Here is a 22,152-nt window from a genome sequence, read left to right as displayed (position 1 = left end):
ATTTCCTATCCTGTTTTCCTTGATAGAGGGCTGCTGCTAATATGGAAGCTATCAAACCAAGAATTCCGAATGGTGAAGTTGACATCATCCCTTCGTAAATTTTCCGGCTGCCATCACGAGTTGGTTGATCGTTTTTGAGTAAGCATTTCACATATGATATCGGATATGTTCCTTACGTCGTTACTATAATCCCCTCCCTTTTATGATTGTGACCTACCGAATAAGACTATTTACTGGATTTGTTATCACATAAGCAACACGACGTGTGCCACATGTGGAGCAAGATCTGCTTACCCTACCAGAACACCAGAAATCACCCCTAGTTTTTTTTGTGGGGTTCTTGTTGTTTATTCTTTAGTTTTCTATGTTGTGTCATTTGTACTATTGTTTGTCTGTGTGTCTTTTTCATTTTTAGCCATGACGTTGTCAGTTTATTTTCGATTTATGAGTTTGACTGTCCCTTTGGTATCTTTCGTCCCTCTTTTATTGTGGGACCTCTTGTCATCATGAATGACACATTTTATTGTGTAATGCAGTTGCGTATGTAAGAGTGCGAGATTGTTGTGTAGCCAATCCAAATAACGTATTATAATGAAACATACAGCTTATGTTATTATGACAAAATGAAATGACAGTTGTGTGTCGGTGTTTAAATCTCGTATATCATAGGTTAAGAGCAGAGATGAACTTTAAATTTAGATTTTCTTAACTGCAGTCATGCATACAGATATAAAATCTTTTAATAATGCTGCACTCTATTTCAGGTCAACAGGTAAGGAGGAATCGAAATGTATCTTGTTTAAGTGGTTATCTGATACATTTATATGTGTCAATACAATGACTAAACGGTAAGATTTTGAGTTATTTTAAAGACAAAATGATTTTGTTATATGTTAAAAAATGCAACCATCTATTCAGGGTATAAAGAATGTCGACATGCTTATTTTTCACCTATCAATAATAAAACGAATTTTGGAGTATATGTTCGAATGACTAAGTTGTTAAGGCTACAATGAACGATCTAACAGGAGATATATAAAAACTTTATTTTGTCTTGTATTTTATTTTCTTATGAATGACATGCTCTATATTTATATCTAAAGTAAATAGAGTATGACTAACTTCCTTGTGTAATTACATAAGTTTAAAAAATCAAATTCAAACATATGACAATACAACGTTCTACATTCATTGTAGTTATTGCTACGTTCACATTTTTCATTTGGTCCTCAAGTAGAATATGATGTTAGATAGTGCAGAAGGCATTTTACTTAACAAAATTGACAATGACCTCATTTTCAATTGAAGCCTTGTCTCTTTTTCTTCTATCAATCTGCGTCAATTCATCAATGAAATGAACGTGTCGTCTTTCATAACACCGTATAACTACTACTGCGTTTTGTAAAAGTAGGTGAAGCTAAGATAGATTGCCGATAAATGAATAATTGAAACTGATATTTGATTATTACTGCATTCACTTAAATAATAACCACAGTAAAGACTTAGGCCGTGTTCACACCAAACGCCGTGTAGAGTAAACGTGTTTACAATTAGTTTAGTGTAGTGTACACTGGTTTCACATTACATTTGTTCACATCTATACACCTTGTTTAGCTACCTGTACATAAGATTTGTTCCCACTTGTAAACTATATGTCATTTAAATGTTCATTACGTAGAACTGAATTCAACATTTTTGGACAATTTTTCTAGCGGTAAGGGAACAACCATTTGTCTTCAAAAGGGGGTGGGGTGGAAATGGAAATATTCCGTTCCCCAATTTGATAAAAAAAAAGTGGTCATACAAATGATAAAAAAAAAATTCTGAATCAAGAGTTTCCCCATACATTATAGTGTTAGATATTGAAAAAAAAGTATTTGATCACCAGCATCGAAAAAAAAGGAATAAAAACGTACGCGCGAAAAAAAATCTGACTCAGATTAAAAAAAAAAAAAACTCCCCCTTTTTTAAAGTTAAGTGGTTGCTACTTTATGAAAGCCATTTTTATTATTTGTAGTAGTTTAAATATACTAGAGATGTCTCGATTACGCATTAGAAAACGTTAGCTGCAGCAGTGTGCTTACAGCCGGAAAAAAAAAAGGATTCAGATATTACGGATCACTACATTTTTATCTTTTCTGTTTGTTTCAAATGGTATTTCTTCTCCAAGTAGTATTTGGTAAAGATTAGGGTAACGTTTTTTTTTAAATTTATTTTAAGTGTTATTTAACGGATCTGAGATACTAGACAAACATATCATTTACTTCACATTTTTTTTAGTCATGCATTTTAGCGTGAATCGTTGTTTGAGTAAAGACCAGTGGCGAATATTTCTGTGTAGGTCAAGTCGATTCGGGAAGACCTTTTCAAATGAATTAGGCAGCAACTATTTACTTCATTTTTGGGGAGGGGAAAAGGGAGCGGGGGGTGGGGGTAGGAGGCGTGGGATATTGATTTTTTTTCAGGACAAATTTGGTCACAAGTCGAAATCAATTTTAGCATTATATATAGTGGCAGCTGAGGGTGAAACAATCCAAAAAATTTCAGGGCCAAAAACTGGAAACATTTTTGGTTTTCAAAACAAAATCCGTAGCTAACCACCTCCACCCCCTTGCCGTTATGTTTTATACTCAACTATAATAGCCCCCTCCCCGAAAATCAATTGGTTGCTGTCTTATGGGTTCGGCAATGATGCTGCTTTGAGTCTTGATAAAGAACGTTATTTTTTTTAAACAAAAAATCTGTAAAATTTAAACAATAATTTCTGTTAATTAATAATTATCAAAAATATCAATTTTACTCAAAAATAGTTTCCTCCTTAAATATATACACGGTAAAACTAATGTCCTAAATGCCTATTTTTTTGTACACTTAACCTACACAAGGCCTACCTAGACTATCGACTGCGGGTAGATAAAACATGATTTAAACTACATGTAAACATTGAGTTTATCAATGGGAACGCAATTGTGTTTAGTTTACGTGTGAGTAACACTAACACAACACCGAATTTAGGTCAATGTGAACACGGCCTTACTACATGTATGTAACACTTGTCGTGTTTTTGTTGTCAGTATACATAAGTCAAACACAGTGAACTTACACATGAAACAAAGACGATGTGATTAAGGTTATAAAGATTGGCACATGACACAGATATTCCATGACGGTCAACCAGCTCATAAAGACGTTCGTTAATAATTTTGGAATATGTTTTGCGAAGATTTTGGCATATCAGAAATATAACGTCACCACACTAAAGTAGCCATTAGAAACACACTTCGTCAGAATGTGAAAAATACGAGACCCCTCGCCCTTTTTTTAAATCTGTTTTTTAAAAGGAAATCCCCTCATTTCTTCAAATTTAAATTCATTGAAAAGTAAAAAGAAAAAGAGAGCTTATGAACTTTTTTGTGGATTTTTGTCGAAGTTATTTTTACAGTTGCAGATTTTTGAGAATAAAAAAAATGCCATTGTCTTTCTCAAAAGAGGAACGAAAGATACCAAAGGGACAGTCAAACTCATAAATCTAAATAAAACTGACAACGCCATGGCTAAAAATCAAAAAGACAAACAGAAAAACAATAGTACACATGACACAACATAGAAAACTAAAGAATAAACAACACGAACCCCAACAAAACTAGGGGTGATCTCAGCTGCTCCACATGCGGCACCCGTCGTGTTGCTTATGTGATTACAAATCCGATAAAAAGTCTAATTTGGTAGGTCAAATTCATGAAAGGGAAGGGGATTGTAGTTACGACGTAAGGAACATATCCGATATCATTTGTGAAACGGGTATTCCATAACGGTCAACCAACTCGTGATTGCGTCCGTAAAATTTACGAAGGGATGATTTCAACTTCACTATTTGAAACTCTTGGTTTAATAGCTTCCTTGTGAGCAGTAACCCTCTATCAAGTTAATCATGATAGGAAATGCAAGCACGGGAATATCGTATCAATTGGGAGATATATACCCCGTATACAGGTGCTGCTGGAATGTTGCTACTAAGAAATGGAAATTTCACAATTCGAAAGCTGAAATCATCTCTTTTGTCGTAAGGTTTTGTCTTCAACCGATCCTTATTGTCAATTTCTAGATGTAAGTCAAGATATGAAGCCGACTTAACTGTATCTGTAGTATCCTTTATCTCCAATTCGATGGGATCAAATCACATACAATCTTGGTGAAGCAATTGGTGAATAAATATATAATGTTGATAAAAAAAACAATCTAATAAACCTAAATTGTCTTTTTTTAAAAATTAAAACAACGTTGTTCACATTTGCCATACCTGAAACCGAAGTTCGATCATTGTAGTTTCTTGTAATTTAGAAGTTTAATACTAATTCATCCCCGGCGAATGTTTTATTTTCATGTGAATGTTCATAAGTTCATAATTTTGCTTAAATTTTCAAACAGGTCAATCACCCCAAGGGTGACTGGGGTATAGAAATATAGTCACATGGTCTTCTATCGACCGGCAGTAAAACGCTTGCCGAAATGGGGCGTCCGTTTGGCTGTGCGGGATGTTTCAAGTTCGCAGTCACGTCCGGTCAGAAGGGGGACGTTATATCTGATGCCCCGTGTAAGGAGTGAACCATTGCAACAACTCTTTGAGGGGTCCGTAGGTGGCCTGTTGCAAGGCAAAATGTCTGTCCCTATCCAATATACCCTCACTTTCTAGTGGCGGTCCAAATTTCCTCAACCATCATCCCAAATGGCCTCTATTATATCAACCTACCTATAGTATTTATTGTGAACTTGTTCTCGTCCTTAATATGCAACAGATATTTGCCACTGGACGTAAAGCAACCAACAATCAATCAATCAAACAGGTCAAGTGAAATATTTTATCGTTTTCCCCTTACGACAATTTCAAGTGAAGTAAATAACAAATTTCAATTAACATTTAGTTTTTTTTATATAATTGTTGTCACTATAACAGTACAGGTAAAATTAAACTCAATCAAACGTGATATTTTACGGGAATGATTTACAATATATCATCCGAAGAATTGGTAGCAACAAAAAAACATTTGATGCCATTAGATTAAAAAACATTACTAAAAACATTTCTTTAACGGTAAAAATTTGTAAAATCCTAATTTTAAAATCTCTTTTTTTTTTATATCATAAGCGTTAGTCAATTAAATATTATAAATGAAGGTACACACGTAAACTATTTCAGAATGTGTTGATAGAGGTATAATGTCATGTAAGGTTAAAGATAAATTGAGATATTTTTTGTTTAATTTTCACAGCGGTCAATTCTATAACGCTTTTTGACACATACCGGGTTAAATTTATAATAATATGAGAAACGCGACAAGTGCCACATGAGAAGCTGGCTCTGCATACCCGTCCGTAGAACCTGAGAACACTACCAGGATTTTGTGGGGATCCATGTTTGTTACTCTTTATTTTTCTCTGTTGTGTTTTGTGTACTGTTATTTGTCTGTTTTTCTCTACTACATGGCGTTAGCAGTTTAATTTTGATCTATGAGACTGGTATCCTTATCCCTTCTTTTGACTTCAAAACCATAATATTTGTTGTTTATAAATCACTTTCTAGCACTCAGCATTGACGTCTCAGACACACTCGCTGGAAGCTTTAAGGCCATATCGATACGAGTTTAAGTTGTGACACAATTATTTTTTTTTACAATAGGTAGAAGAAATATTCTTCTGTAATTTAAAAATCATATTGAGAATTCTGAATCTTTATTCCGTTGAACAAAAAAGAATCATAAAATGCAAAAACTTGTATTAGAAAAATCTGTATAACATAAATAAACATAAATATGGTAAGTTTATTCATAAAAACGTTCTGTCATCATCTTTCATGACCAAACGGTGTGAAATGCAGGGAAAACAACTGTGCCTCGGTTCATTTGTATATGAATACTTGAAAAAAGTCAAAACAATCAGAAAGAGAAAAAATAGTTTTAGGTGTCTTAACGTTGATAAATGTGTGCGTTCAAAAATGTTATAGTGCACCCATGTTGCAGATCAAAAACTCGAAGGCTTGTTTTATCATACAATACAACAACTTAAACATATAAATACAAACATTTGTATTCCTCAGATGATTTTGTTGTAACGTAGTTTTGTTTGTTTTCATCTTTCATCTAATATCATATGTTTAAAACAATATTTTACCAAATTATAAATAAAGCTACATAAATTTATTGAGATAGGCTACCTTATACATGAATAAATATGTTTAGGAAAATGGCAGATAGAAAAGTATTACAGCTTCTGTACCTTTTATATGATGTGTGTAAAGACTGTTTGGAAGAATTCTTCAAATACAAATGTTTACATGACGACCCAACAGATGACAAACTCACGAAATATGTGATGGAGCACAAAATTCAACTTTTTGATCATCTGAAGAATTCTTGCTGTCACGGCTGTACTAATAATAAAAAAAGCTGCGCAAAAGGTAGTAAAAAATTATTTCGAAACTTGTTTACATTTCCGGGAGATTTTTCAGTGGCCGACGCCAACAGTGCTATTTTCAAGAATATTAAGTTAAATGATCTAGATATATGGACAGTGCAGTATTTGTTACTAGCAGACAATTTAGAACCTGAACAACATAAGTGGATTAGAACATTATACGAAAAAAGACATGCTGTTTCACTGCATTTTGACACTATAAGTGATGACAATTTTAATAGTATATGGAGTGAATCAAGAGCCATAATTTTGAATATTCTACGATCGTTGAATAACCGACAGTATGAAAAAGCTGTCGTCAAGCAGTTGTCACTTTTAAGAATGACTGGTCCAGAATTGTGTGGAAATGAAGAATATTGGAGTATGATGCAGCAGGAGTTCAATGTGGAAGTAAGTAAAAATCTCAAATATTTTTAGGTACTGCATTAACGTACTATGTATGCATATAAATCCAATACATAAACATCTATCTTTCATATGACTGTATACTACTTCGCTGGTTTTCTGCATTTTGGTCGGGTTGTTGTCTCTTTGACACATTTCCAATTTCTATTCTCTGTTCTATGTATGTATTACGTGTGGTTTCACTTCAAATTAAGTCAAGAATACTTACTCAAACACCTAGTTGCCTGCATCCCTACCATTGGCAAGTTCTCTAATAGAAATCAAAAAACAAAATTCTAACTTTAATTATAAGAAAAGGTTAAACATTGAATGCCGACTCCAAGTAATTTCAGGGGAATATTAATGTATTACCTGTAGTTTTAGTGGGGTTTGTGTTACTTAGTCTTTAGTTCTAAGATGTGTCTTGTGCACTATTAGTTATCCGTATGTCTTTTCTTTTTGTGCCTTGACATATATTGTTGAGTTTATTTTTGATCATTGAGTTTTTCTGTGCCTATAGTTTCCGCTTGCAAATTGCGAAAAATAACAAATGTGGCGATTGAAATTCGTCATTGGTAAAAGGATTTGGCGAAATAATTTGGCGAAAGAAATATATACAACGATTTATTTTCCATCATCTTGTTTATTTACTTTATCGGGTTTCTCGGACTTTACCTGATTTGACAATACTTGGAATTCACTTTAAACTCGTTCAGATTTTGACAGAAATTCAATATTCAGCTGATTACATTTTATAGCTTTCGACATCAAAGGACTTACTAATAAAGGGGTTGATTATTTACTGTTTTCACAAAAATGAAAAATACAGAATTTGTGCAGTTTTCTGTCTTTATTTCCAATATGGAAATACCCTGCGCAGCCGAGAAACATCAAAAAGATTTAACAAAAGCTTTATTATACCTATTGGCATTATATCAACAAATGTAAAGTTGTTTCTTGGGTGCGCACATACTTTTTCAATCTGAAATATACTTAAAATTTGATGAACAAACAATGAAAATCACGAAATTTAACAAAATATGGTTTGTTATCATGGTGACTTGTTTGATGTCAAATTTGTTTTGTTTTTCTTAGTACATTGTACTTTAGTTAAGTGTTTATTAACTAAAAATTATGTGTGATAATTTTAAAATTTGCAGTAATTTTGGGCCAAAAAAGTGCCTTATTGCCTCTACTCCTTAGCGGTTTTCTTTTTTATTTTAATTTTCAGCCAAGACCCCATTTTGATACGGCAGGTTGTAAAAATGATACTGAAATGGACGAGAATACAAATAACAACGTCGAGAAATCAACAGTAATTAACATACAAGCTGATAATCTAGTTGTCGGACATCATAACGTTATAAACACTGTTTTGGATCCAGCTGTCAAACGTGAAATTGAAGCAATGTTTGAAAGTCATGAGCGTAAGTCAATCAAATAATTGTTACAATCTTTTGTGAAGTACAGCAATTCTAAAAATCAGACAGGGACCACGGTAATAATGTTGCCTGATAAATTTGAGTATAATATGTATTTTATTTTTCATTTTAAAACAACTGAAACACATGAACATTGGTCATTCTTATTTCTGTTGTTCACCAAAGACTTAATATGTTGCAATAACAGTTGTTAAAAATCCTGTTTCAGACCCTTAATACTGGTCGACCAATGATTCATATTCTAACAACATTTGCATTGATTATTAATTTGGTGTATTAACTCATTATAGATACAATGATTCTTGTTGTGTACACCAGACGCGTGATTCGACTCAAAGTATTTGATGCTCAAATTAACAGATAAATTGAATACAATCAAAACGTGAAATTTGCAAAAACTTGTGTCAACCAATAATAAGGTATGGTTTTTAAAATGTATTGATTTCGAGTTACTAATAAAATTTCATCAAACTGGTGTTTACAAAATACCATTTTGATAAAAACATGACAAAAGAGCAGAGCACATAAAAATGCCATCAACAGCATAGAGAAAATCTTGCACACGGGAGTTGATTTCAGTTGTTCCTTTCATTAAGAATTATATATATCAAATTTTTCTTTTTAATTTAAGGAGTTATGTTAGAGAAAATTGGACAGATGTACGTGGTTGCAAATGTTAAACATGCGACAAAGACATATGGTACGTGATTTGATAAATACAATATTCAATTCATCTTTTTACACATTCACACATTAGCATCACAACCTATCATCATTTCACTCTTTTATATGTAACTTTTATTCTTGGCTTTCCATTTTCCTGGGATGATTGTACTTGATCGCAAGAAAATCAAGTAGAGAGCTTCAGAGCCTTCCACTAATTAAAGTACTTTTTCCAACCTAAGATATATCTTTATCGATTTCGACTTATAATTATTTTATTTCAATTTCAAACGGAAGAAAGCTTTAATTAAATATATGTGCAAAGAAGACAATCATAGTATAGTTCAGTAATTTGAACAGTTATCAAATAACAATACTTAATACGGTCCTGTTTTAAAAAGGAATACGGCGTTGTATTAAAAAGATACCGATGGGCTAGCGACATAGATGAAACGTTCATTTTTACAAAAGATGTAGGCCTTGTACAAAAAGGAATAAAAGGGAAAACAAATAACCATTAGCTACATATTGTTTTTTTCAGATGAAACAATCAAAAAAGATATACAGCATGATGGTATAGAAACAGAAATATGCCAAGGGGCAACATCAAGTTCGTGCACAACAAAAGGTATTAAACACTTTCCTGTCCAAACGTTTCTGATGCGTTTTGTTATTTGATTTTGCCATGTGATTATGAACTTTCTGAATTGATTTTCCTCTAAGTTCAGTATTTTTTGGATTTTACTTTTTTCGACCACTACTCCGTTTTACTACCAACTTGTTTAATTGAACATTTCAAAATGCTGTTAAAATGCTGAGTTATAGCATACATGTCTACGTTTGAATTTCACTTTACAATCATCAAATTCAACATAACAAACAATCTGTCAGCTTATGCCAAAATAAATTGAAAAAGTATATCGTTTCAATTTCTTTCACTTGCACGTCGTAAAACAGTTCAGCGTTAACTAAAAAAAATGACTAAGTAATTCTATTGACTATTGCAAAAAAATATACGTCAATTATTTAACAGGAAAGCAAAACGTTATTCGAACTGATTTCTCTGTCAATTACTAGTTGGTCAAATAACGTTGAAATACGCATCAGTTGGTCAAAAAACGTTACAGCCGAAGCCGAACGTCGAAGCAGAGTTATATATATTAGGTTTTTTTTTTTTTTTCAGAGCGAAAAGATTACCGCGCTGTATGGAAAATAAAGACTAAAGACAATACAGACAAAGAGAAATTAGAAGAAATAGCCAAATGTATAGAGCAAACAAAAGTGATAGATGAAAACATAACTATAGAATATGTTCAAATTGGTTCAATCATTATTGGAACACTAATTTCCGCCAGTGCTGTAGAACATTCAGATCTCTTTGATCTAACAATTCGACGATTTATACGGATGATAATCAAAAAGTGTAATTTTAACACGAAATTTGAACATGTTCTTAAAGTTGATGTTACTTTGACGCCATCATCAGAATGTAAGTTTTAATTAAAGCCAATATTGTTACGAAGTCAATAAATGGTTTAAATAATTTTATTATGTAATTACCAATAAATGATTTTTCTAAAGTTCAAATGTTCGAATGTTCACAGGCTGTCTTTAAAGTTGAGTTGCTCGATTCAATATCTCACACGGACACATGATTTATAGTGGTATAACTGTTCAGTCCTAATGGAGTACACTCGGATATCAAGCGCATGAGTTCCAGGTTATCCACAAGGAGGGAGAACGTTGGTGGAATCTCTTGTCGGAATCTATCTAGCGGAATCTTTTGTACAGTGGAGATCACTTCTAACCTCTCATTAAATCTGTCAGAATCTGTCAGGAGAACTGTTCTAGGACAGTACGTAGAACTGTCAGCCTGACACCTTCTAGTCAGTTCTAGGTTAGAACTGTTCTAGCTAGAACTGATTTGGTCAGTTCTAGCTAGAACTGATTATGACAGTTCTACCTAGAACTGATCCTGACAGTTCTACCCTAGAACTGATTTGGACAGTTCTACCTAGAACTGATCCTGACAGTTCTATCCTAGAACAGTTTTAGTCAGTTCTACTTCTAGAACAGTTCTGCGGTTAGAATTTATTACAAATTCTACGGCTAGAATTGATTTATAAATTCTACGGCTAGAATTGATTTATAAATTCGACGGCCAGAATTGATTTATAAATCCTACGGCTAAAATTGATTTTGAATTCTACGTCTAGAATTAATTTATAAGTTTTAAGAAGGCATGCCTTTTAAGAACTATTTGTCTAAATATAAAGGCTTCGGCAAAATAGCGAATAATATTATAAAAAGTTTTGCTATTTTGCCGGTTTTATTTCAAATTTTTCGTCGGCAAGAGAACATGTTTTAGCCCGCCATATTCTGCCTGTATGTGACCGTTCCAAGTCAGGAGCCTGCTATTCAGTGATTTTCTTTTGTAGATTTGTTACATAAATTATTAGTTTAACTTTCATTTTTAGAACACAAATGAAGCCGTTAATATGGGGGGGATTATTATTTCAATTGTTTTAAATTAATTTTGTCATTCGGCGAGTCAGGATGGCTCGTTTTACATAACAAAATTATCTGACCTTAATGTAATACGTTATTCCGAGCCAAACCAACAGGGACAGATCCAGCAGTTTTAAAGGGGGGGCAACTAAATGTCCTCATTCAAATGCAGTGATCCACTATAAACTTAAACTGATCATATTTGATTTCATCATATAAATCTATATACATTTAGCTGCACACTGCAGGAATCCAGTTTATTTTTAGGCAAGGATACCTATTATATTGGAAAACCTTGATGATTTCAAAATTTTATTTGCACTCAATTTATAGTACTAGCATGTCCACTTTTTATTTAAAATATTGAATTGTAAACAAATGTGATATCTGTTTACAATTAGTTTTCATACCTCGGACGGACCTGTTATACAAAAATCTTTTGACCGCATCAATCTAAACTGACTTAATTAATGCTCTTTCTTTCTGCAAATCTATATAGCTGCACAGTAATTCAGTTATAATTTTAGGTCAAGAGGGACTGTAAGATACAAGTTACAGCAATATTGGAAAACAATGACCTCAAAATTTTGTTCGCATGAATTTATAGTGCCAGCATGACCTCTTTTTATTCAAATTATAGAATCTTAAACAAATATCAGTAGTTTTCATACTTCAGACTGAGTCCTGTAATAACATCTTTTGACCGCATCAACCAAAACTGACCATATTTGCTATTTTTTATGCAAGTCTATATAGTTACACAGTAATTCAGTTATAATTTTAGGTCAAGAGGGACTGTAATATAAAAGTTACAGCAATATTGGAAAACAATGACCTCAAAATTTTGTTCGCATGAATTTATAGTGCCAGCATGACCTCTTTTTATTCAAAGTATTGAATCGTAAACAAATATCACTAGTTTTCATACTTCAGAATGAGTCGTGTAATAAAATCTTTTGACCGCATCAATCTAAACTGACCTTATTTGCTCTTTCTTTCTGCAAATCTATATAGCTGCACAGTAATTCAGTTATAATTTTAGGTCAAGAGGGACTGTAATATACAAATTACAGCAATATTGGAAAACAATGACCTCAATATTTTGTTTGCATGAATTTATAGTGCCAGCATGACCTCTTTTTATTCAAAGTATTGAATCGTAAACAAATATCACTAGTTTTCATACTTCAGACTGAGTCGTGAAATCAAATCTTTTGACCGCATCAACCAAAACTGACTATATTTGCTATTTTTTATGCAAGTCCATATAGTTGTACATTACTTCAGTTATAATTTTAGGTCAAGAGGGACTGTAGTTTATAAATAACTGCAATATTGGAAATCAAGAACCACAAACAAAAAAAATTGCATCGATTGAAAGTATTTCCTACTTTTATTCAAAATATCGCATCAGAAACACACATCAGTTAGTTTTCATACCTATGACTGACTCATGTAACATTGTATAATTCAAATGACAGCGTGTCCTCTTTTTATTCAAAATATTGAATTGTTAACAAATTTCAGTAGTTTTGATTTATCAGACTGAGTCGTTTTAATAAAAAAATTATTTGACCGCATCAACCAAAACTGAACATAGATTAACCCCGCCACATTATATGTGTATTTGCCTGTCCCCAGTCAGGAGCCTGTAATTCAGTGGTTGTCGTTTGTTTATGTGTTACATATTTGTTTTTCGTTCATTTTTTTACATAAATAAGGCTGTTAGTTTTCTCGTTTGAATTGTTTTACATTGTCTTATCGGGGCCTTTTATAGCTGACTATGCGGTATGGACTTTGATCATTGTTGAAGGCTGTATGGTGACCTATAGTTGTTAATGTTTGTGTCATTTTGGTCTTTTGTGGATAGTTGTCTCATTGGCAATCATACCACATCTTCTTTTTTTATATATATTCTTTATCATGCAAATATATACAAGTCTGGCCTCATTGTTAACCAATAATATTTCTATGTCAGGACAAATATGGTATGTTAAAGACGTAGGACACCAAGGATTTGTATAGTTAAGACTACACAAATCCTTGACTAAGGACACAAAATTTTATCCACATCAATTTAAAGCGCCATTATTTCCTCTCTGTATCGATAATGAAGATGAAACCCACTTTTTCTAAACATGACTGATTCATATACTTTATTTTAAAATGAAAAGTACATGACTGTATAAGAAGTTTTCTTCTTGGAATACTATACTGACAAACTGTTAATATAATTTGAAGAAGGACCGCAATGATTGGTTTTGTTTGTAGCCTAACGTCCAGTGGCATATATTTCATTCATGTTCAGATCAAGTATATTTTTCTGACGTTCCAGACTCCCAGATATTATTCATAATCGTTATGGATATCCGATAATTGTGGCAACGAGATAATGCAAATGTACACAGTTTTTTTTACGTTTAACAATGGTCACTGTTTTCATTAATCCCATAATTCATCCACTGTACAATTTTCGTATGAACATTATTTTGTCAAAACAGAATCCTAAATCATGAATGTAAATCCAAGGCAAACAAGGTGGATTAAGATTACATTTCCTTGAATATAAATGCAGAGTTATTTAAATACGGGGAACGAAGAAATGTAAACGTAAATGTTTCATTTGCAATCTTATAAAAATGTTTCTCCGATTAGTTGGATAACCTCCTATCCACTTCGATATTTGTAGAACCATATTTGTACATGTAACTTTTGATCAGTAAAAACATATAGAAAAATCTGCTATTATATATCGTAAAGTAATTGAAACTGATTTTTTTCTAAATTCTAAAGTTTCTTCTAAATTCTAAAGTGGCTTTTCTGTAGTGACGTCATTTAGAACTGTTCTTCAGTCCTGACTGATTTGGTCAGTTCTGCTGACAGTTCTACGGTTAGAACTGATTTGGTCAGTTCTACCTAGAACAGTTTTAGACAGTTCTACCCTAGAACTGATCCTGACAGTTCTACCTAGAACTGATTTAGTCAGTTCTACCTAGAACTGATCCTGACAGTTCTACCTAGAACAGTTCTAGGGTAGAACTGTTCTAGCTAGAACTGTTCTAGGACAGGTTAGAACAGTTCTATGACAGATTATTCTGACAGTTCTAATGAGAGGTTAGAAGTGATCTCCACTGTACCAATCTCCCCGTTCGAGTCCTTAACTGGATCTTATATAGTTTAAAGGGGTCATCCATCAGCTTTCAACAATAGCCATAAATGTCAACAGTTTAAAGAGTAGTCTAGCTATTAATACATGTACTAAATTGACAATGCACAGTGATATTAAAGTCGGCAGACTACATGTACGATAAATGTCTGTAAGCTACATGTTCTTTTATTTAGATTGGAATATACCTTGTTAAATATTTTTCTGTAACACAGTACATTGTGTTACAATATGAACAAGGCATGTTCATTTGACTATTTTGACTGGCTTTGTTCTGTTCTTGTTCGTTGTGGGCTTCAATAAGTAAAAGGAATATTGTATGCTCGGTTATATACACATGGCACTCTATCAAAAAGAAAACATGGCCGACAGAGGCAACCTTCGTTCTCGACTAGGCATATATTAATGAATGAGATCTAATAAAAGGGAGAACGGAAATATGGAATGTGTCATGGTGATAACACCATGACCAACGAGCAGAATACAGCTTTGAGACACCGATGAGATTACAACACGCGAGAAACACCCGTTTCATGGAATGGGCTTCAGCGGGAACAAATCACGAATTATGTTCAAATAGAAAAAGAAAATGAATCGACCACCTCAACCATTTTTGAAATACAATTCAAATGGATTATATTTCGAATATACAGTAACAATTTTTACATTCATTCCTTATAATTTAATTCAAAATTCTATTTTTAGCCGGAATCAACTAATAACAATACGTTGATGACGTCACGGTCACATAAAAAAGTATTGTCTATGAACTCATTAACAAAACACTTTCAGCCAATCAGAAGAAGTGATACATCTAAACTTAAGTTTATATAGATAAGACCGTTATTTTTCCCGTTTGAATGGTTTCACAAAGGTAGTTTTGGGGCTCTATATAGCTTTTTGTTCGGTGTAAGCCAAGGCTCCGTGTTGAAGGCCGTACATTGACCAATAATTGTTTACTTTTAGAAATTGTTATTTGGATGGAGAGTTGTCTCATTGGCACTCACACCATATCTTTTTAAAGCTATTAAATTATTTTGGGATATACAGTTACGAACAAGTAGTTGATGAAATGTTATTTCATTCCGTGTACAACTCATTTCCCAATGATAACTCAATTAAACAGTATATGATAGTCTTGTACATAATGTAAATGAAAGATTTTGAATAACATTTCCCTAGTGATATATATTAACATTTAAATGTAGTATATTGTGCAGATCAAGGTATTGAAGATACTGAAATATCGGTCGATGAAGAACGACGTTCAGTAACGACTTCATCTTTAAAAGTGAGGAAAAGCCATGAGAAATGCACACAGACGAACGATTCAGAAATTAGATTAGAGAAAACGGAGAGTGGTAGGTATGAGTTCAGATTAAAGCCAGTGAATTCTAATTAAAAGCTAAAATGACACTTTTCAGATAGTGTTTCCATTTAGGTTTCGATACGTGTTGATTTAGTAGGAGGTAAATTGTAACAGCAATTTGTATGTGCATCTCTGAGTTTTTGGTCTATTTTTTCCACGCTTTTATTTACAAAGCCGTTTTCTGGAAATTAATCTTTGCAGTTGAATATTTGTTTTCAGATTATGTGAAGATGTATGCAGGTCTATCGACTGTAAATTTAACGGAATCAATGATGTCTAAAAGAGTTGATACAATTGGAAACGTAAGCGGTCACTTGAATGTAGTACATAATGTAGAATTAGCATCCGAAAAAGATAAACTGGTTTAAGAAAGCATATAAATTAGGTTCATGAATTTGTTGTATATGAATATACAAATTATAAAAAAACCATCACACTAAAAGGCAGTCCCTAAACGAGGACATGGTAGACAATTTGAATGCAAGATAACACCTTTTTAGTAGAAAAAAAACCATATATCTACCTTAAATCGTCACATATGCTAGTTCACAAAACTGAAACAAAACTAACCTGCCGATCAGATATCAAAAGTGAAATGCAAAAAATATAGTGACCAGTTTTTACCTGGACATTTCATACTAGAATGACGTAAATAATATTTGAAATACCTTTAACCAGTCTTTTGGCTAAACGATCAAACTGTCTCACAAATAAAATTTAGTAATATATATCAATTATATAACAGAAAATAAACAGACAAATGTCTTTTTTAATCATTTTTCAAACTTGTTTAGTTTTGTAATTTCCATTCAAATGTGACGAGACTTTTATATATTCCACCTCTTTTTTACTCCATTAATCGAACACTTCATTGTTTATACACACAAAGAGATATGAAAGGTTAATTTAAAACTATAAGCATTAATCAGATATTTGTAATTTAAGCGAACTTTCTATGAAAAAGTAGACGAAAAGGAAATTTTATATGCGGAATTTCCACTAGTCAAAATAAAAGCTCTCGCCAATTATACTCATACTGTTGATAAACAACAAGTTGCCATGATGAAGAGAGATCTGATTTACTCCTTGATCAAACAAGTGGGGGATTGGTGGGAGATTACTGATAATCCAGGACCATCGTTCTTTGTGAAGTCAGAATATGCTATGATTATTACTCCAGGACATGTTTTGTCACCTGTTCGAAAACAAAGTATTAGGCATGACGTGTCTTCTACAGCAGCGCATAAGCACCATGCAGGACCATTCGGTGCAGCTGATTCCAAAGTTCCAGAGTCCGTAAGTATTTTGAAAGGATCATACTATATCTGAAAATAAAGATATATAAGAATGTCTTTCATTTTGTTTTAATTGCAGATTTGATTAAAGGTTATTTTTTGAAAATCAGCTGATTAAATACGGATCAACCGACATTGTTTAATCTAACAATAGTATTATGATGCAATGATCTAAATGAATAGGAGGTGAGAGACATACGTCAATGATAACTATCATATGTGGTTAGTTATCAATTATATTTTACAAATTGAAACAGAAAACCGTTCTTACAAATATTAACCACATTGACTCACGGATCTCAATAGTAGCAACCCCATTGACACAACTCAATTTCAATTTGGGTCATGCGAAGCTTAAACAAATTTGTTGACTGTCTTGTCATTTCAATAAACATATGTTTTGTAGAACCAACTTTTATTGTATGAAATTCTTTACAATTTTATTACAGGATTACGATACAATTCCTGGCGACACAATGGATGTAAAAGCAAGACTTCGTAAAACGATTGTAAGTTCGATTCGTACCAAGTCTAAATACATAAAACACTAAACGAGATAAGAACCATTGAAATGTCCACTTGGAGTTATCTATTCTATAGTTTTATTCTTATAAAATTAAGGTAACAAAGACAGTGGAGACGGAAGTCAGAGAAATTAATACAAAATATGCATACAGTTTTCTAGAATGTATCATCAAAAAATAAAATCACAAAAATACTGAACTTAGAGGAAAATTTAATCTGAAAGTCCGTAATCACATGGCAGAAACGAATAACAAAACACATAAAAAACGAATTGATAAGAAATATCATATACCTGACTTGGTCAAACATTTCATATGTAGAAAATGGTGGATTAAGGCTGGTTTTATATTGCTAACTCCATCACTTTGAATTAATTATTTGTCAGGAATCTATACAGGTCTCACATGTTTATACCAATGTGTCAAACGGTACACAATGCAGATTCTAGGCAGGTCGTACATTTTGATAAAACTAGGTCATCATCTATAAAGTTCTTAAATGTCTATACAAATTTGACACAATTAAAATAGGCAGATATCTAGAAAAACTTTAAGTTAGATTTATCTTATTGATAACACTACATGACTTAGATCTTCAATTCACATTTATAGCTTGATAGTCTGTTTCAGAAATTCCTCTCAACTCAATGCTAGATACCATCTCTTACTTATAACGAGAATTTTTGCTCTGTGTGTTAGGTCAAAATGTGCATTTGATATAATAAGCGCCCTAGAATCAATTTTCCGTCGTTTTCGTGAATTTTGTGCATTTACTGATTTGGACTCATGGATTGGTACCCCATATCCTTTCTTTTATAATAAATTATGTTTACATTTAATGCAGGCCGGGGGTCTTCATTTCATTTTGTTAGTTATTTTTTTTGCTTTTTTTGTTAATTTTCCCAAGTTTTTATCTATTTTGCTTTAGTTTTGACCAGCTATTTTTACTCTGTTAACACCAAACAGACCTATATACATTTTAAATGATCCATAACCTATAATTTACAACTCACATTTGTATATTGTGTCGCATTTGAGCAAACAGAAACCTTGTGCCAAAAAAATGCAAACAACATTTACAAACGATTCGTCGGATTTTTTTTTTCGAACACGATTGCATACGTAAGGTTCAAATGACTTTAGAGTCAATTGTTTGTGATTTTCCATATTTAGAACTTGTCGAGAGAAAAAAAAAGTTGTTGCCATTTCTCATAGTCTTCTTTATCATAAAATGCATGTTATTTCCGTCTTAAACAGATTTTTTTTTTATATATTGCATTTGATTTATCGTATTAGTAAAACAACATCAGAGTGTGTGATAATAAAACAAAAATTAAAAAATGTACTAAACAAACATAACCAATACATTATGACAATGCAGTGGGTCAAAACAACAAGCAATAGACAGTTTTATGTGTGATATATGAAGCATTCAATTGCCGTCGGCATCAAACAAAATTTGAACATTTAATTTAGAATATTGAATATCTGATGTTTGATTTAAATCGACAATTTCATGTCTAAATAACATCAAAAGTTTTATTTTTACATATACTACTAATTGCTTATGAATGTTTTCATCTTTCAGAGTGGAGAACCAATACGGCATCATGACCATGCACCACTCAGGAAAGCACAGTCTGAAGCTTTACTTCAACACTCTAAAATATTAAAGCGACAAACAGCAGTCTACTATGCAGATCATCAAGACAGTTCTGGTATCGCATTAACGCCGTTGCAGAAGACAAAAGCATTTAGAAAAAAGAGGGCTATGTCTGTTCCAAGCCAAGACATGCATTCTGATGTATGTATTATACGCGTTATATTTTATGACATAAGTCAAGTGATCTGATTTTAAAACATTTGAAACTTAACGCCTTGTACATTAGTTCGGGTGAAAAAAATGTCAGGATATCGATAAACAATCAGAAATTTTGTATATTACACCTAAATCGAACCGACTAAAGTACACTGGTAAATTGTAACTCACAAGTTTGGGGAGTGGTTAGAAGTTGTACCAAAATGTATTTAGTAAAACTAGATAGTTTAAACGTTCGACCGTCACGATAGATTTTTATAAACCTATGTAACATACTACCATGTCAAAGGTCTTCCAAGATTCAATTAAAACCTAGGGATTGCTGATCTTGTTATTTCGTTACAATAGCATGCAATTAACACAATTATTGCCATAGGGCAAACTCAACTTTCCTTTATTGTGGACACAATAAAAAAACGTAACAGTAGTATATCCCTGGTCAATAGTTAGAATTCGATCAAGATAACATAAATCTAAACTCAAACCGCGGGATCACATCAATTCTAAAAAAATAGAATGGGTCAAAAATGAAAATGCGACAATTATTTTTCATTTAAATACTTCGATATATCAAATTAGATAGGGGACAACGAGCCGTATTGAAAAAATAATAAATAAAAAACAAAACGCCACGATTTTTTCTACATGTATCATAATCGAGATAATATTCTCTTGATTTTCCAAGAATGTTTTCTGCAATGTTTTAATAGCTTCATCTTAAAATTCAAATTTTGAATGAATATTTTTAATTAACGAATGACAACTGATTTTAGTATTAGGACACTCTAGTATAAATTGTTATTCGGTCTCAAAAGAAATAAGCTTCTGAAACATTGACAGAGAATATGATCACATATCTCATGTGAAGATCTCCAATAAAATATATTACTTATTGAATATTATTAGACATTTTTATACTCTGTATTAAAACCACTTTATAAGTAGACTTGTTAATTGGTAGTATAAAAAAAAACCGGGACTGAAGAAGAAAACAAAATTTGATCCGTGTGTATGTTTTTTTAAGATATAATGAATTCAAAATTTTACGGGAAAGGATTCTCTCTAGATGTTTTGTACAATTTAAATTGCCAGTTTTTTTTTAATAAGGAACAAGGATTTTATAGGATTTTCAAACGTGGCTTTTAAAACTACACGAACATGTCATAAGATTATGAATAAGACATTTTTAAGATTCAAGGCTCCCTTCTATGTATTTGCTATTATTAACACGTATGTATAGATTAATACACCAAGCATTGAAAGTGAAGAGAATAAAAACATGACAGGCTCTAATGCGCCGCCACAAAGTCTAACACTCTAAGAAATATATCAGACTGACCTTTAAATTTCTAAAATGAATAAAATAACACAGGGTAAATGTTTCCTACTTGTAACAATGTTAACAATAGTTCGTAAAACAAATCAGAAATTCAAAATTGAAAGATCGCTATTGATCAGGTAGTGGCATACAATTTGCATTTTAAATCTATTTTATCTACATATTATCTTTTTTATTGTTTCAATTTACAGTTTTGATATTAATAAGTTTGTTTATTTTACTTGTAGCCTTTTTCAGAAGATGAGGCCGAAACGGAAGTTTTAAAGTCTTCATAATTTAATACCAATTATTCAATTGAGGTGAACCAATTAAAAAAAAAAAACCGGTATAACAATATATTGGAATACACTTTTTACTGTGAATTTTTGTACATACTTTTTGCATACTTGGAAGAGAGATATCAAAAATTGAATATATATTGCAAGTGTCCAAAAAAGCATTGTTGTGGTTCACGTCAGGGATAACACAACCTAACGAAATAAGAAATATAGCGACACCTAAATGTCAACATACGGCCTTTGTTCTCATCTTGATCCAGGTGATGTAATACAATAATCAGTACGGCATAACATTTCCGTTTGCATTTTATACATTAATTTTTTTTATAATGATAATGGCCGAAACGGAAGTTGTAAATGAATTCGTGGGATATTTGTTATTGTTATATTATAATTAAAGCTGGTTTTTTTTTATAAAGTATTACATATTTATACTGGAAATTTTGTGTATGTCCCGAACAAAGCATTTAATTATTCAAGTAATCACTTGATGGAACGATATTTCTGAAGCAATGTGTACGTTTCAAATGTTCCAATAAAATAAAATTATATTTCTGACTAGGAACGGGGGGTTTCTTAAGTAGAAAATTGTGGATAAAAGCTGGATATATTAAAGGGATAATTGGCATGTTTATTGTTTGGTTCAGGAAGACACACACAATAGTTGCTATTATGATTATTTTCAAAAGCGGTGCTCCGTTATTCGTCGTTTGTTTTTTAAGTTAAAATCATCCCTTCGAGGATTTAGGGACGCCATCACGAGTTGGTTGACCGTTATGGAATAACCGTTTCACAAATGATATCGGATATGTTCCTAACGTCGTAGCTACAACATAAGGAACATATGCGATATTATTTGTGAAACGGTTATTCCTCATGTGGCACCCGTCATGT

The 22,152-nt window shown here is 32.3% G+C and overlaps 1 protein-coding gene across 1 annotated transcript; it reads left to right on the top strand.

Moving 5' to 3' along the window:
- Nucleotides 1-782: 782 nt before the first annotated feature.
- LOC134681757 (uncharacterized) lies at nt 783-21,622 on the top strand. Its single transcript, XM_063541403.1, has 12 exons — nt 783-848; nt 6,237-6,861; nt 8,087-8,282; nt 8,929-8,997; nt 9,502-9,588; nt 10,144-10,449; nt 15,855-15,995; nt 16,223-16,305; nt 16,949-17,299; nt 17,748-17,807; nt 19,411-19,626; nt 21,208-21,622. The coding sequence occupies exons 1-12, from the start codon at nt 838-840 to the stop codon at nt 21,253-21,255; spliced, it is 2,193 nt and encodes a 730-aa protein (XP_063397473.1). The 5' UTR covers nt 783-837; the 3' UTR covers nt 21,256-21,622.
- Nucleotides 21,623-22,152: the final 530 nt, after the last annotated feature.

The sequence above is a fragment of the Mytilus trossulus genome, chromosome 8, assembly GCF_036588685.1.
Source record: "Mytilus trossulus isolate FHL-02 chromosome 8, PNRI_Mtr1.1.1.hap1, whole genome shotgun sequence".
NCBI classification, from domain to species: Eukaryota; Metazoa; Mollusca; class Bivalvia; order Mytilida; family Mytilidae; genus Mytilus; species Mytilus trossulus.
Note: the sequence above shows the minus strand (reverse complement) of the source record. Positions and strands in the feature narration are given on the sequence as shown.